At 44.2% G+C, this 17,357-nt stretch overlaps 2 protein-coding genes across 3 annotated transcripts; one reads left to right on the top strand and one right to left on the bottom strand.

Annotated features, from left to right (window-relative positions):
* Positions 1-392: 392 nt before the first annotated feature.
* On the bottom strand, positions 393-1,761 carry LOC128718190 ((Lyso)-N-acylphosphatidylethanolamine lipase). Of its 2 annotated transcripts, none has more exons than XM_053811863.1 (4): positions 1,667-1,761; positions 1,482-1,603; positions 761-1,412; positions 393-693 (listed from the first exon to the last, which is right to left on the bottom strand). In XM_053811863.1, the coding sequence occupies exons 2-4, from the start codon at positions 1,513-1,515 to the stop codon at positions 393-395; spliced, it is 987 nt and encodes a 328-aa protein (XP_053667838.1). In that variant the 5' UTR covers positions 1,516-1,603; positions 1,667-1,761. The 2 variants fall into 2 exon arrangements, with proteins under 2 accessions (XP_053667838.1, XP_053667842.1); XM_053811867.1 differs by having other exon boundaries at positions 1,482-1,549; positions 1,676-1,761.
* Positions 1,762-7,401: 5,640 nt separating this feature from the next.
* Positions 7,402-16,588, top strand: LOC128719928 (protein wings apart-like). Its single transcript, XM_053813574.1, has 7 exons — positions 7,402-7,558; positions 8,629-9,674; positions 12,120-15,609; positions 15,686-15,941; positions 16,013-16,089; positions 16,160-16,350; positions 16,445-16,588. The coding sequence occupies exons 1-7, from the start codon at positions 7,402-7,404 to the stop codon at positions 16,586-16,588; spliced, it is 5,361 nt and encodes a 1,786-aa protein (XP_053669549.1).
* The last annotated feature ends 769 nt before the right edge of the window (positions 16,589-17,357 follow it).

The raw sequence follows: 17,357 nt of genomic DNA, 5'->3' as shown, positions 1-17,357 counted from the left end.
ACTAGCGGATTAAAGCCGCGAAATAGCACAACACCACACTAGAACTCACTTACCCCCTGCTATCCAAACTCCTTTCCCAACAGCGCCAAGCATCATGACACGGCGATTTTCTGCCTCCCCCGACACGTGTCCGGAGAGGCGATACGGAACACGGCTAGGCAATTGCTACGTATGATGTCATCAGCGCATGACAAATCACTTTTCATATCGTACAGTCATATTATGCGCACCGTCACCCGCACGCGACGGAACAATGCACGGTCAACCAAAAAATCCTGGTATTTGGAGCAATGGATCAATGGCTAAGCAACCTGTTACGAGCAACCTTTAGAACCTCAGGAGGTAGGCGGAAGAAAATTGGCCCTGGTACTATTGCACTGAAACAGCTTCTGTTATTCTTCCGCCTTCTGCACTTTGTCCGCTGCGCGGCAGGCTTCATTGACCATTTGATTGAAGGCGTCCGCATCATCGGCGTATATGTGATGGCCGGATCCTTCGATAATTTTTACATTCACCGAACTGTTCTCCTCTAGCTGCTTTACGATATCGGGTGGGCTGGTGTTCAGCAGCCAGGACTTGGAACCGTACAGCACGGTGATCGGTACGGTACTTTTTATCTCACCAATTCGATTGAGCATCGGATTTTTTGCCCAAGCAAAATCTTGCATCATCGTATGGAACGCACCTTCACCACTGTGGAGTTCGAGCAAAATTAAGTGTGGACGCATTTGCCAGCTAGTAGGTAGTTTGAATTACTCACGTCGGGTTCTGAGAGTTGCATTGATGGATGTAGTTTGATATATCCATTCCGTCTGAAATGATGGGCGAGAACTTCATCACAATATCCTGCCGGAAGCGGTTCACCAGCGACGGTCCGTACGGTCCAGCGAAACGTATCGGCCAGAGTGGATTCAGCATCTTCGAGACGGCAAAGATTGGTTTCAACCAGAAACGAATGCGTACGTTGTTTTCGAAATCTTTTGGCTTCTCCGGCACACCCCACGGATCCGCCAGTATGAGATGACGCAACCGGTCCGGATAGGAGAGTGCGTAGCTGGCTGCAATAAAGCCACCCATCGAGTGGCCAAGTAGTATAATTTCCTTCAAGTTCATCTCACGTCTCCATTCTTCTATAGATTTAACCAGCTGTTTCTCCACCACCATCGGATCGGACGAAAAACGTGGCCGGGAACTGCGACCGAACCCTAGCACATCGATCGCATACACTGGTCGATCCTTGGCAAGTGCGTCTAGATTCAGCACCCAAAGGGCAACGCCGGCACCAAGTCCATGCACCAGCACTAGCGGCACATTCGGGGATTCTGTGTTCAGCGAAAGCGTCCATACTTTATCTGCTTCACCAACACAATGTCCTACGTCAACGAAGCTCCCACGGTACGGCGTTTTGAGATCTGGAACGTTCGGAAGTGTTTGAAGTTAGTTGCATCATCTACAATTTACAAGCAATTCGTCGTACTTACATGAAAGGATACGTTTTTCCAACGCACGTAACATATCGAAGGATGTGCCCGTCCACCAGTTACACCAACTTTAATGAGGTAAACAAAAAGAAACAAAGCAAATTAGCATGCATAAATGATGACTTAAAAAGCTACTTTTCTTATCATCGATGAATGGCAATTGCAAGTACCCGATTTCCGGCCGCATGGTTTACCTTTTATCCTTTGTAGACAGGGACGAATCACTACTACTGCCTGCTTTGTCGAATGCTGTTGTCGCCGTTGTTGCTTCAGCTGCCATTTCCGGTTGCTTTCGCTTGTTCTCTTGTGGAATCACAACCACCCTCTACGGTGCTTACGAATATTATGAAATTCGAAGTCGCATCGCGTTGTGTGGTGAACGTTTCTTGTCCAAACGAATTACGTGCGACGCAGTATTATGATATTTACATTACAGCTTCCTAATACCGGTTTCGTCTATACGCCATGGTTCGATTCCGCTTCATTGTGTACGCAACACAACACCCGCGCAATGTAAGTTCCACCTAAACGCGGCCGTGTATTGTAATCCACCCAAAACAATAGCATAAACGTACACCAGCAAGGGAACGCGTATGTGTCTGTTCTGAATTTTCATTCCTCAATTTCATATTTTTGAGAAGTTATTAAAATTAAAATGAATCGTTATGAAGTTTGTTATAATAACTTACTAGGATATAAATCCTTTTTAAGTTCCATTTCTAGTAAGGCGATCGACAAACAAGCCGTTTTCCACGATGGAAAGCAGAGATGTCAAACCCTTTTTTGAATCTCGGGCTGAAGTGATGATTCAGATGCTATGCGATGCTTCCAAAAATGACTTAATTCTTAACATCAGGCTTCGAAGTCTTGGCCTGCTATGCATAAGTCTTAAAAAAAAAAACACTGTTGTTAATATCCCTGCCTTTCTGAAGGGCGCATTAACTTCATAACTCTAATATAAGTTCACAATGGGTTCAAGGTTCAGTTTATTTCAAGGTAGCAGCGTCATTTTCGCGGCTTCTCCTTTGTCCTTCTACACATATGGGGCCAAAAATCTTGTATATATATATATATATATGAGTATATTCTTCTCGAATGCGGCTAAAAAATGTTGATCAAATTCGGACAGAACCCATGTCTCAGAGGCGTATGTTAGTACCGGAACTATTTAAATTGAATATAGCCTCTGTTGTAGCTAAAGGTTTAGAGTAGAGTAGAGTAGAATAGAGTACCTTTCCTAAGACTGTATGAAGAACGAGCCTAGCGCATATCTCAACATCAATGTTCTGACACTGATAGATAGGTGAAATTTTTGAACGACTTCATAGATTCTGTATACCTATCAACTATCTCTTCGTCACCTCTGAGAAAGTTAGGATTTTTAGCAAGCCCGCTGGTGGTGGCACCATCCATTTAGTTTTTATCTCGTCAATCTCCAACCCGAGGTTTTCCACCACCTGCTCAACTCTTGGGTATGCATCCGCTACGTAGGAGATCCGTAAATCAATTATGTCTATGTGATCAGCGTATGCCAAAATTTGGATTTACTGAGAGAAGATAGCTTGTAACGTTGGTCATAGTTATTACACCGAAATTATCGGTAAGTTTGGCCGGGAGCTCATTTCATCGCTATGTTTTACCCTGGATATGCTATCGTACCAGAACCAGAATCGTACCAGAAAATAAAACCAACCAGAGACCTGCCAACTGCCAGTTAAGCAGATTTGACCACACCAGACGTTATTCTATGAGGATACCTAATCAGAATGATTTTTCATAATAAATAAATCCATATCATAAATATTTCAAAATTAGATAACCGTTAGTAAATAGTAATGGGTAATGATTACTATTTACTAACGGTTAACTAATTTTGAAATATTTATGATAAAACTCATCGATATTACTATACGGTACTAAAAATCATTTGGTAGCGGCGCTAGGCTTCACACAGCAGGACCGGGACAAAATCTGATCCGGACCAATCCCCCGTACGTAGGACTGGATAGACTATGGCCTATGGAATAGCTAGACTATGGGTAAATTAAGTCAAAGAATGCCAGAAACGGCAGGCCTAGATCATTTGATGTTGTTGTACCGTTGAGGAGCGCGTGAAAAGCGAGTGAGAAAATATTTCTCCCGATGTAAAGTTTTCCACTTCCAATTTTAACTAGAAAATTATCAAAGTTATCAAAATTCTTCGTCGAGCCGTATGTTTGACATCGCTGAGGACGTTTGTTTTGATAGCGCTAGTCACAGGGTGTTGGAAAAGAAATAACCTCAAACTGTCATGAGTGAAATGCATCTAAACAAAATAGATCTCTTTGAACACACTTTTTTAACTAATTCTCCTTTATGCCTATTTTGTGTTAAAACCTACAACCACTGAAAAAAAAGAAAAAAGAAAGAAAGAAAAGAAACATTTCTTTTCATTATGTTCACTTTTTCATTCAATTTTTGCCCAATGTCGTTAGTTACATCCAGCTGAAGGTAGTGTGTGGCTCTTCAAGACGACTGTTTCTATGTAGGCGTGCGCCTGTTGGTTGTGTGTGTGTGGAATTTCAATTCTCTCTCTCACACATCAATCAGCATCAGGAGCAAGAACAAGAGAGCAGCCAAAATTTATATATAAATTAAATTGCACCACTTACGAGAACAAATGCTTGATTGCTGAAATAGCATCGTTTGTACATAATTTTAGATGTATTGTTGAGGTATTTTTATTGGCAAATCTACATTTCTGGAAAACTAATTCAATCACACACTCATGATACTATCTCCCTCGCCCATAGTCTATACTTGTATACGTGTGGTCATTCACGCAAACGTGCAGGCAATAATAAGAACAAGCAAAAAAGGATAAAAAATAAAGTCGTGAGAAGAAGATGAAGAGAAAAACGCATCTACCAATGCGATCGCACACGCACTCTCACCGTCTCGTTGACAGCCTCCGACATGAGAGACAGAGCCAGAAAGAGGTTTGCCGTGTGATCTCGCTTGTATTGCAACCCCGTGTGTGAATACGACTCTTGTACGACCACACACACACCAACCTTTCTGGTCTCTGCGTACACAGCCTGTACCGTGGTTGGTCAATGTTTTTGTTCTCTCCGCACGCACGCATCGCCAAACGCAAAAACGCAAACGTCGCCCCGGACGAAAGCGCGTTCACGAGACACGGATCGCGAATATGTGTGCGCCAGGCAATCAGAATCGAATAGTGATTTAGTTCTGTTTCCGCGTGGTTTTAATTTGTATCCTCCATCCGATTATATTGGCCACGGAAAATTAGGGCCTCGAAATGGGTGACGAGTGAGTGAAGTGAGTGAATTTTCGCCATCCATCGCAGCGGGTTGAAATTACACCTTCGCTTTTTTTGTTCTCCAACATTGGCGTCCCGTGGCCCACCCACCCCGGGAAAACCCGTTCCAGCCTCTCACATCATCAGCAAACGTCCGGCACTGCGGATGGGCAGTGGAAGAGGCAGGGGTTTGAAAGGAGAAAAAAGGTAAATTTAGAAGCCTATCAACCCCACTCCCCACCCTCCCAACAATCCCAACAACCTGGTGTTGTCGATGCTTCTTCTTAAAAAAATGAGTTACGCTAATCAACGAGCTCTAAAAATCTCGAGTTTTCCACACATTTTCTTTAATGAAAACCCTAACCTTATTTAATCGCTCCCACCGACGTTGTTTATATATCGTCTGACATTTTCTCCCTAGCAAAAGCGATGGTGTGTTGGTGCGAGTTTTGGTGTTTGGGACCGTCCAAAGAAAGAGAAAAGACACTTCATTATGTAGGAGTGTGAATAGTTTTCTTGTGCATTTTGATTATGATATCGGGGATAGTAATATGGTTGAGCACTTTCCCAGGGAGGTCAAAAATACGTGCCTGTTCCGGTCCAGTTTCGCGGCCATTTTCAGTGTTTGGTTTCGTACTGTTATTTTTGTTTTTCTTTTCCGCGGTGATCACTCCCCCGCCCCATTCATCCCGACTCCTCCTTTACGCATACATCGTGTGCGTATCAACTTATTTTATTGCTGTATGCAAGCAGGAATGCGCCCTGCCATGGGTATGTGTATGTAAACTGAGTGCATTTGATCTTTTTCTTCCTTTTTCTTTGGAACCGAAACCATCCTTACAGGGTTTACCAGCATTAGTTTTTTTGGAACTGTACACGAACTTTCCATTTGTTTGTTGTGTCAACCAACGGTAACACAACCCCTGGAACATCTTAGCATTCTTTTCCGGTTCTTAGTATGAAGATGGTCACCTCCTTTTTTTTCTCCCTTCTCCCCCTCCTCCTCACATTCGCATCAAGCCTTCAGGCGACACTCATACAAACCAGTTTCAATTTCTTTCGAACCGGGTTCCGGTTAGCCTACCATGGTAAAAAAGAGACAACAAAACTACGTTTGTTGCGCGTGTGTTGCAGCCTCAAGCTTCTCTGCCGGGTTTTTTTTCTATTTTAATTAATTTATTTTCACAAAAAGATGATCATTAAGAACATTATGAAATGTAACACACAGGTACACACGCACTTTAATCCACTGCAAGAAAATTTCGATTAAATTCCATTTTACTTACATGGATAACATGTATTTCATTTGAACGAATGAGAGCGCGAGAGAGAGAGAGAGAGAAACCCTAGATCGTTCTTCTTCATCGTTCTTCGTTCCGACAAAATGCAGCATTTCTGATAGTCTTTTTTGTGTATGTGTCTGGTTACTTGCATAGTTTAACGATGATGTTGCGGGTTCGAAGATGGATTTATGAAGGTGCAAAAGGTAGAAACGTTGGAGGAAAACACAACGTTGAAGTTTTACTCAAAAAAACGTCTCAAACGTCTCCCGTGTTCCGGTGTGTGCGTGTTTTTTGTTTGAAGCGTGCGACTTTTGACAGCCAGTTTGCTCGGCGAGACGCTAGGTAGCATCAGTAAACTCCACTTTCTTGGATATATTTATGTACTGACCGATGTTTGTGTGCGACACTCCCCCTCGATATCATGCCACCAACAGCCCATTAAGAAAGAAATTGAAAGAAAATCCACCCTGTGTAAAAACCGCTAGATTAAGAAATATGCGGCTCGCCGAATGGCATATGTGAGTGTTCTTGGTGCGTTTATTGGTGTTAATTATTGGACGGCGGCAAAATTATAGTGCATTCTTTCTGCTAGTTTTAAAATAAAACATTTCACCACCGAAAACAATGAAGAAACTGAAATGCAAACTAAATCTGCAGCAATGTGTTGATGTCCAAGATGTGAAGATATATGCTCCCCATCATCATTGATCTGCAATCAAAAGCCTCTGGTATCCGTACACAATCAATCGTTTAGATCTTCGCCTACCGTCAAACTGAAACTATCAACCGTAAAAAAAGTATTCATTCATCAATCAGACTCCGATATGTGGGGAGTTAGGGATTGTAAACGAAACGTTTGGATCTGTAGAGGAATACCAATGAATTGTGGAACCATTTGTGAATTATACCGGCGTATTGGTAATGCACGTGACATGTTTTTCCTAATATTATTCTGTTTTCCCTTTCGTTTTAGGTTTGCTGTGAGAAAAGCGAACATCAGCCAGATGAAACAAACACAGTGGAAAGTTGTAAATTCACAAACTCTTAATTCGTAATGAATCACGTGCAGTGTGTGGTACGATAGCGCGTGTTGGAAAGGGTGTACTTCTAGAAACCATGCAAAAGTATCTCGACACTGTCGGACAAGCAAAAAGACAACGCGCCAGGTACGCTGTGTTTACAAACTGTAATGGTATATAGGAGTTACGTCGAGGGCTAGTACCTGCGGTAACCCCATCAAGGAAAAGAAAGAAGTGTTTGACGCGAGCTACAATACGTATAGACACTACGTGAATCGAACAGGACGCGCTAGCTCGCGACATCTATTTCCACTGCCATGTCAAAGTGGAATAAATCCCAGGGTGTTGTTGTACCCCTCGACTCTCTGTTGAAGGAACGCCGGAAAGAGAACTGTCCTGCACCGCGTCGTTCCGCTGGTCTAGTCGGCCGATGGGGCATCACGAGCTTTACCTCCATACGCAGTCGAAGTTATGGTAGGTGTATGCATTGTTTATATTTAATACTGGAATTCTAGCATTTATTTTTCAATTAGTTGTATCATATATTAACGTTTTGAGTACTAAATAAATTAACGCAAAATCGATCAACAGGCAAGGATGGTTCCCTACGCCAGCTATTTAAGCTTTTAGATACAATTATCGAATTTTTCATAGTAACCTATTAATACGCTTGCTTAGCGGTACAAAAATCTGGGAATTCTGCAGGCTCGAGCCCAAAACTTCTATTTGAAGGAAGAATGTGAGTCTCGAGTTCAATTCAACCAACAGTATAAACATTTTCACATTTTCTGACACTTATTTGGTGATAGAAGAAGAGAATTAGACCGACTCCGACCGAATTCTGAAGAGAAAACATGAAGATAGTTCTGGAGAAAGACACAAGAGACACAGCATAAGACAGATCTATAAATCATCCTCATAGCAAAAGAATGCGACTGTAAGAAGAACATTGAATACATGATATTAATATTTGTTTAATCATATTCGAATAAACCGTGGAAATGTAAGATATTAGTAATTGGAAAAGCATTACAGTGCCAGTATCTAGGATCGTAACGATAAAACTCGTAACTGATAAAAAACGGCGCAGCACACTGAAAACACAGTTGGCTCGCAACGATACATCATTATTTCCATTGGTAAAAGTAAGTCTTTAGTTAAATGTAACACCCAGATCTCTGGCCAACTATAACTTTAACGGCTACAATTATAAAGTAAGGAACTTTTCGATCGACAAAAGGACATAATCTACCACTTATTTGACGACAGACGAAGAGAATTAGACAAATACCAGCTGGAGAAAACCATAGATAGTTTTGGAAAAAGACACAGTTAACACCACAGTCACAGTCGAGTGTAACGTCTGAAACAAGGACGTTGAAAACAAAAATGGTTTGCAACATATTTAAGTAAAACGTGTAAATGTAAGATATTAGCAATAATTATAGTGACAATATCTGTATTTGTTATACGGGGGCGATGTAGGCATTTAAACTGCATCAGTATTCGTTTGCTAATTTCTTTCATATTCTCTTTATCTGTAGTTGCGGAATACAACAATGTTGATTTGAAGGATGCAACCGGGCTGGAACTCGGCACCGGCGACTCGCCGGATAGCGTTGTGAATCTGCTCGGTTCGAACAACACGGAATCGGTTCGACCGCGCAAATTCTTTAAAAGCCGCAATATCATACCTCCGCCACCTCCACCACTACTGCCACCAACGGTTCCCAATGAGCATCTGGGACACTCACCGTACGGGGCTAATTCTGGGGGATATGGCGCACCTGCCGGTACCTCTGATCTATGGAATCAACCAAACATCACGACAACGACGCCTCCACAGCAGCAACAATTCTACCAGCCACTGTCCGCGGCTGCAGCAACGCCACAGTTTTCACCCACCGGTCCACAGTCGGCAAACGTGGGCCTTTTTCCGGGTGGGCATGTTGGCGACGGTATGGCCTACGCCATGCAACAACAGCAACTGTTGCATACTATCCCCTTGACGAAGGAAAAGAAACCGGGTCGGAAAAAGAAATCAGCCGCTGGTACCATTGCTACCCTCGAACACTGCGATGCGCCACTTGCGAGTGCAAGGAAAACGCCCGGCAACAAACCTCCGAAAAAGGAAAAGAAAGAAAAACGAGCGAAAAAGGCGAAAAAGGAACAGGTAGCTGGTGAGTCTGAGCAGGGGCAACCGAAACGGAACTCGTCCCGCATACGCAACCGCGTGGTTAACTATAACGAGGACGAGGACAGTAATGACTACGAGCGTTCAGTAGTTTCTCGAACAACCAACAATCACCATCATAATCCGCCTTTTAGCACGCCCGAGTACGGCATCCTGGCACCGCCAACAGATCCATCGTTTGCCGGTGCACTCGATCAACACTCGGTGGTACCGACGACTGCTGCACCTTATCATCCTATGGTACAAAGACCGGTGTCTTCATCTTCGTCCCCGGCGGGTGGATACCATTCTGGTGGTGAGGGACGATACTCCGCTAAGCCGAGCACGACTACCACCGTCACCACGCCGCTCCCATCGCCGAGTGAGCATCGGCCTATTCTGCTGCGTATATCCAAGGTACGTTTATCTAAATATGAATTAAATGTAGTTTTTATCAATTTGGTGGATAGACTTATTTAATAGACATTGCTTACAAGGGCAACTTTCTTTTCGGACAATTAGATCAATCGTGTACAGCTGTCTCGGCCTAAATTTTATTTTTGCAGGGTTTGTTGTTCTAACAACCTGTAGTTAAATTTTCTCTGTGCTAGCGATGGCACGATTATGAAAATGATTTATTTATGTAGGGCCTCTAGATTCGTATGAAAAACCAAAACACCAGAATTTGATATTGATTTTTAACATTGTTTTTAACCCATTATAAATATTTGCTTTCGCAAGAACAAAACTTTAAGAACCCAACTTTACGTTGGGCACCTTAAACTGTACCATTTTTCTACCTTCAATTATCAGTTAAATACTGGATTAATTTTATTATGTATTATTACAATGTCATTACTTTTTCATTGGATATACTGTTTGACTGGTGTGTTATAACCTCACATTCAGTAATATCGCAATGTACAAACAAACGATAAGAACAATCAATGCTGAAAACTGAATGAAGCTACTCTAGAATACGGCTATCAAATACGGTAAAACATCTATTGACATAATACAAATCAAGATAAGCTTTCCATTATACACTTCGTAAAATATTTTGATTTCATGCATATTAGACATCAAAATCATTTGATAAGCATTTTGAAAACACAGATTCCTCTTTGATTGGTGACACCTTCAATCTAAAAGACATTATAAAAGAGCAATTTTCAGTAATAGTAAATTCTGTCAATTGGATTAATATCGAATTCACTGTACGCGATTAATGATTATATGTTATTATGGCGGTCTACAGGCACAAATGTCCAATAAGCAAAACTGAAACGTGGTCTACGTGCTGCAATCAAGCCAAACTTTAAACATTTTTATACTTTAATAATGTATCAATTATTCTTTGCATAAAAATTGTCATAAACTAATGATAATTTCATCGCTGGAGTTATTTACTGTTTATGCTTGCTGCTTTGCTTTGCTTGCTGAACAATATTTTGACAGTTTAAGTTAAGCAAAAATGTTCAACAAAAAAAAATTATACGATTTTACGTTTCTTGCTTAATATTCAGTTAGAGAGTTCAGGGTAAGAGTAACGTCAAACTAAACCATTTCCGAGTGCAAGCAAACAGAACTGATACTCTTTTTAAGCACAAAAAGTTTGTAAACCTGTTCTTAACAATCATAAAAGTGATGATTGAGTGCAGAAAAATAGTACACTTCTTAGCTGCCCCACTTTAACCTTGTGGTACTGTATGTCATAGCATAATTTTACTGCAAACCCTGCATTTTCTCGATTTCACCCTTGCCGACAAAGCGTGTGATACTATCTAACTCACACACACTGCCACATGTGTATTCAAAGGCAGTCGAATAGACGTGTACGTATGATGCTAAGACCAATAGGCAAGCTTTCGGTCGATTCCATTCGTTTGGTGCGTGCTACTGATTCGCAGTAGCGATCGAAGCGGGCACGGCTGTGTGTGTGTGGGTTCTATGCCGGTGTGCAGTTGAACGGTGTGTGAGTATGTATGTGTGTGTTGAAAACTGTAACCGTTCCATTCATCTGTTTCGGGCCGCGCGTATTCTTATTTGTTCGTTCCGTGAGTAAAGACCTCGTTCTCATTGCCATTTGGGCAAAAAAAAGGTTTCGTTTTACTAGGTGATGTTCACTGTTTGTGCCTTCTATACACGGAACTGTCTCTGTGTGTGCCTGTAACATTTTGCCCGCGCTTTTGCAACGTCTTGTGTTTGTTCTCACTTATTGAGCAAAGAAAAGATGGCGAAGAGCAGCTATTCGTTTCGGTAGTTGGTAAGTTATAAAGTTTAGGGAGTTCTTGTGACTTGTGCATTCTTTGCTAAATTTGTAGTTCCTTCGATGTGTGATGTCTGTTTGTAAAGTGGAACAAATGTGTCATGTCGTAGTTGATTGCACACATGACCTACTCGGTGCTGCTGATTGCTTATTTTCCCTACATTCATCCGTCCGTTTGTGCGGTGTGTGAGTGTGCAGTGTGTGCACAAACAAGTTAGAAGCAGCAGATGTTTCCCGAAAATTTTCTTGCTTCACTATGTGTGCAGTACGGGTTTCACTCGTTGCACCCACTCTGGGCACTTTCCCATATTAGAGGGAAAATGGCGACATAGAAATGATGAAGACGGCTGCATTTCTCCGCCATATCGGCACTAATGCTGCAGAGCTGGAAAGTTACACACGTACGCACGTATACCGCGTCTAGTTAGTGGTTGTTGCGAAACGTCATGCCACCGATTTTGTTTTGCCCTGAAGGATGCGGGCTCTTTGCTTATACCCCAGGTGAAAAAGCGCCTTGGGCGAGCGGACATCAATAAATCGCAATGCTGTGTGGTGCTATTCATAACTGATATGTGTTATCATCTCTTTCGTAGGGTACATCGATGCTTATTAGTACCGATAGTGAAGAGGTTTCGACAAACAACAGTACGCCACCCACGACCACGAGCAACGTGCACTATAATCAACAGCAGCAGTCCGACCAGCTAGCCGAAGATGATGAGGATGATTTTGACGGAAATTTGCCGCCTCGAACGCTGCTAGCAGAACGTGGACCAACTACTACAGTGGAAAATTCGGTGGAGTTTCCGAAGGCTCCTCAGCAGCTGTATAATCATCCGCCCGAAACATTTCTGCACAGCGTTCCGCCGGCCGGCGAAGGAACAACGCTTGCCGATGTGCAGCAGGCGGTACCAGTGCCGAAAACTGAACTTAAGATAAAGATATCTCTCGGTGGTAAACCGCTGATCAGCAGTACCACCAGCGGGGCCGGTTCAACAACACCCAACAGCAACGTTGGCACACCCGGCAAGGCTACTAAGAGCAGTAGTAAGTACAACTTCAAAAAGCGTGCCATCGAACGCGAAAAAGCCCGATCCTCGCACTTATCGTCCAAGCGGAGCAAGGTTGATGTTTCCGATGGAGAACAGAACCAGCAGGGCAACGCTACAGTGACAACACAATCCGTAACGTCCTCTACGGTAGTAGGGAAGGAAAAGGTGGCAGTAGCCACTTTAACACGTCCGAGTTTTCCACTGCCCGGTACAGACACATACGAGGTTTTCCGAACACTTTCCTCCCTGTCCGGTGGTGATGATTTCGATTCGCAAAGTTCAATCTTAGGTAGTGCATCGTCCGATAACAATACACCGAAGCATACGCTGGCACCTGGTGAGGACTGTCAAATCATCCACAGCCGCGGGTCGAGTGATTGTGGTAGTGATCTAGAGCTTTCACAAAACAGCTCCACGGCGGCGGCACCACCATCGGACGTTTACTCGGAGAGTGAGAATACGCAGGATAACAATCAGCAACAGCAGGTGGCGGCATCTCATCAACCTGCCCGTACGGCAGCAGTCGCATCATCTCTTTCCGTTGCATCCTGCCCAACAGCGTCATCCTCAACGCCGTATGCAGCCGAGACACTGCCGCCAGTAGATTTACTACAACAACAGCCGAGCAACGCGGAACGGGTAGAAGTATTGAAGTTAAATCTCAAAAATGTCGGTCACGGTACACGCGTGACACGAAACAAAATGAAACACAGCAATAACCTGCCGGAGGAACAGCAGCAGGAGCCACCATCTTCTCCCGCCAAGCAATTGCTGCTACGTACTGGTCGAACCGGGCGCAATCGGGCAGCGGCTACCGTCAGCAATAATAACAACAATAACGTTGTCCGCGGTACGGTGAATGAGAAGCGTACACGCAAGCAACCGGAACCGGTTACGATGCGAGAGGATACCGAGGAGCAAATCATGACGGAACCATCCGACCCGATACAATCACAACAACAGCATCAGCAACCAGCAGCGGTTGAAGGTGTGCTGCATCCGGAAACTGTTGGCTTAACGACGGAAACACCATCGGCTGTGAATACGACCGCATTAGAAAGTGCCGTCGGGCATAAGCCAAGCGTCACACGTCAGTACAGCCGGCGCAAGAAGAACGTGGTTCCACCGGACTATCTCGGTGAAGCGTCTACGGTGCCGGATACGGTTGCACCGTTCGGGGAGAAAACTGACAGCAGTAGTGCCGTTGATCAGCAGGAACTGCCTTCACATTCATTACGACAAAATGGTGATCTAATGACAGAACCGCGAATGGTTACATCCTGCAGTTCTGCAATTACCCCACCAGTAGCACAGGAGGTGAGTTCGGCTGCTGGTGCCGTGGTACCACCTCAACCACCACCAACAACGGGTCCACCACCACCGATGCGTCTGGTACTACAGAAAAAGGGTACCATCTTCAAAAGCCGCCCTATGGTTGGCTCAACGGATGGGGCAACGGACACGAAGAAGCGGCACGTCTACAAACACAAATGGGACAATGACCACGGTAATGGTATGATGGACGAGCAGGCAGCACTGAGCGGTGTTGGGGTGGTGGGTGCCAACGCAGACACTGCGAGCGGTCTGGTTGGATCTTCAGCAGTGGGAGCTGGAGGCAACGCGACAGGTTTAGGTGGCGGTGGTGTTGGCAGTGGCAAAGCAACGGGCGACTCGACAAGCTTGACTGACAGAGGCTGCGGAGACGGTATGGAAGGTGATGAACATGACGGTGGTAACGGTGGACTGACGGGTGCAGCTAGCGGGGGTGGTATTTCCGGCGGTAATCAATTAGATTATGATGGGAACTTTTTCGACAACGATACGCCGACAGCGATGCCACCACGATCCAAGAGGTTAAAAACGTTTGCACCTAGTGGTAACTCTGCTGGGACCGGTGGTTCAACAGGTCAAGGTACAGCAGGGGCTGGCGTTGGTGTTAGTGGTGCGGTCGGTTCCGCACACTATCACCATCATAGTCGGGCGCAAACCAGTGCAGCTGACGAGTACGATGGTGCTGCGGCGAACGCGTTCGATGATGATGCAAACGGTGGCGATGATGAGTACGGTGCGGGCAGATCGCGTCAAGCCAAACCATTCTACACGATCGTGCGAAACGTGAAAAATTCGCACCAAATGCAGGAGATTGGCGAATTTCAGGAGATGGATGATGATGTTGACTACATACTGAGCGCGCTACATCCCGACAATCCGATCTCAACGCGATGTCTGTCCGCATTGCAGTTAGCGACCAAGTGCATGAAGCCCGCGTTCAAGATGCACGTACGAGCGCACGGTGTGGTGACGCGCTTTTTCCGCGCACTGTCCGACGCCCACCAAGATCCGAGCCTAGGTCTCTGTACGGCCGCGATCATGTACGTGTTTTCGCAGGATAAGCTAAACATGGATCTGGATCGGGATTCGCTCGAGTTGATGCTGAACCTGCTCGACACGGACCACAAGCTGGACGGGACAATTCAGCAGCAGCAGCAACAGCAGGGGCAGCTGCAAAAGAACCGCCAGCGGGTGAAGGAACTGTGCGAGGAGATAAAGGGGGCCGGCAAGGGCAAACACATTGACACTGACCGAGTGACGGCCGGTTCACTCGCAATGGAATCGCTGCTCTCGTTGACGTCGCAGCGGGCCGGTGAGTGGTTCAAGGATGAGCTACGTAATTTAGGTGGCATCGAGCATCTGATTAAGACGGTGGCCGAATGTTATGAGCAAGTACCGAGCAGGGCGAGTGACTGGACGGAACAGGATGTGGCGAAACTGCGCAAAATTGAGCGCTGTCTGCGTGTGCTGAACAATGTCAGCTTGTTCAACTGCCAGAATCAACGGTTTCTGCTGGAGCACCGGTCCGGGTTGCTAGTACAAATACTGGTACGGCTCTACCGGCAGGTCGATCGGGATCTGATGCACTATCCAACGGACGATGCAACACCAAAGGAAAGCATCGGTGTGCTGTTGCGCGAGCTACTCCAACCGATGCTACACATGCTTATCACACTCACGCACGCTTTTAACGAGGAAGGTAAGTAGTAGCTCTGTATGAAATATTTCTTGTTATGTTCGATTCCTAACCTGTTCGTTTCTTGTTCCACGCGTAGCACAAGGTGCCCATCTGGTAGGAAAGCAACCGGACGTGATTAACATTACGATGCATCTGTTGCTCCGAATTTCCGAGTATGTTCCGCAGCGGTTCGTATTTGATCTGCATCTGCTGGCGTTAACGCTGCTGCTGCATCTTGCCCGACCAAGTCCACAGAACCGACAGCAGGTACTGTGTTACATGGACAGCGAAACGAATCGTGGTGGCATTAAAGCACTAGTCGAGTATTTCGAACAACAGGAAGAGATGGCTAGGTGAGACTAACGCGATAGCGAAATATAGGATGGTTGCATTTATACGTTATTATATTCCTTGACCATTCCAGTCATGCGGAAGCAAAAACGAACGCTATATTGGAGACTCCTGCGCGTACTGTTGATGCAGAAGATGCGGAAACAAAACGTAAGCTTTGTTTTGTAAATTATATTATAATTAAATTTATATTATACTCTCATTTGTGATTTTTTTGTAGTGATTCAAAAAGCAGAACATCACATGGAACACACGTACATGGGCAGTCACGTGTGCATGCTAATCTGTCAGCTCGTAATGGGCGAACAGGGTTATGAACAAATTGCCCGAATGCATTTGAAAAACAACAACTTCAAGCGTATGGTCGCAGCACTCAGTCGGTACTACGAGTTCCTGAACCTTACGACCAACGTAAGTAAATGCATAGGCAGGCTACAATCGAATGAAGCTTATTCACCTAAAACAAACTCTCTGGTTTTCCTTCTTCAATTTCTTTGCTACCCAGGCGGACGCAGAAAGTACTGCACACAAACGGCAAACTAAGGAAGCCATCGACTATCTGAGTCAGCTGGACGGCTGTGAAACCTCCGGTATCGTTCGAACCGGTACTACCGGCACCGACGCAACGGCTGCTATATTTTGTGAGTAGGTGAAAGGAATTGGTTTGCACACGTTCCCGCATACCTACGGATGCCGAAGAAAGCCTTACCCATTGCAGTGTTTTTATTCCATCGGATCACTTTTATGTGCCCACAATACAGAAGGGATTACCTTGTACAGTTTGATATATATTTTAGTTTTACAAATTGACTAGCATGTATTGGTTGGTTGGTTAGTGTTGATGCAGTTTTGGATAAAATAATTTTTTTTTGCTTACCAAGATTATTTTCTGTGTGACACAAAAGGTTTTATTAAGTTATTTAGCTATTTGTTTGACGAGAGTATAGTCTCTGCAAGCACTGAAAATCTAGGGTGCTGATGTATTTTTTGTTGTGATAGAAATACTTTTCCGAAATCGTTTGTTTTCGTGATATTAGTTAACGATATTTTTGGCATAACGACCTTCTATTAGTTAATTGCTGCCATAACTGGCTTACTAGACACACCGTATTTCCATGTGTATAAGATTCATTCTTGTTTTTAAATGATGTTTTCATAAGTATTCAAATAAGTTTTGTTTATTCCATTATGAACACTAGGGAAACCTGGGTTTAAAAAGTGCTAATTTGACCGCACAGAGTCTAGATATTTCGAATTTGAACAAAACAGTGATTTTATAACATCATTGTATACTGTGAAACTAAGAAAAAATTACTTAAACCTCTCAATAGAAATATTAGAAATTTCGAGCCAGAGGGAATCATTTTCATCGTCGTAGGACCGCAACGTCCTCTGTACTCTTGGTATTAGATGCTAAC

The sequence above is a fragment of the Anopheles marshallii genome, chromosome X (assembly GCF_943734725.1).
Source record: "Anopheles marshallii chromosome X, idAnoMarsDA_429_01, whole genome shotgun sequence".
NCBI classification, from domain to species: domain Eukaryota; kingdom Metazoa; phylum Arthropoda; class Insecta; order Diptera; family Culicidae; genus Anopheles; species Anopheles marshallii.
Note: the sequence above shows the minus strand (reverse complement) of the source record. Positions and strands in the feature narration are given on the sequence as shown.

Excerpts from the sequence above, each read along its gene's own strand:
- LOC128718190 (XM_053811867.1), bottom strand. The coding sequence starts at position 1,761 with ATGGCAGCTGAAGCAACAACGGCGACAACAGCATTCGACAAAGCAGGC. Across the intron at positions 1,413-1,481 it reads GGAAAAACGTATCCTTTCAT|ATCTCAAAACGCCGTACCGT; the intron begins GTAAGTACGACG and ends CGAACGTTCCAG. Across the intron at positions 694-760 it reads TGCAACTCTCAGAACCCGAC|TGGTGAAGGTGCGTTCCATA; the intron begins GTGAGTAATTCA and ends CGAACTCCACAG.
- LOC128719928 (XM_053813574.1), top strand. The coding sequence starts at position 7,402 with ATGTCAAAGTGGAATAAATCCCAGGGTGTTGTTGTACCCCTCGACTCT. Across the intron at positions 9,675-12,119 it reads TTCTGCTGCGTATATCCAAG|GGTACATCGATGCTTATTAG; the intron begins GTACGTTTATCT and ends TCTCTTTCGTAG. Across the intron at positions 16,090-16,159 it reads AGAAGATGCGGAAACAAAAC|TGATTCAAAAAGCAGAACAT; the intron begins GTAAGCTTTGTT and ends ATTTTTTTGTAG.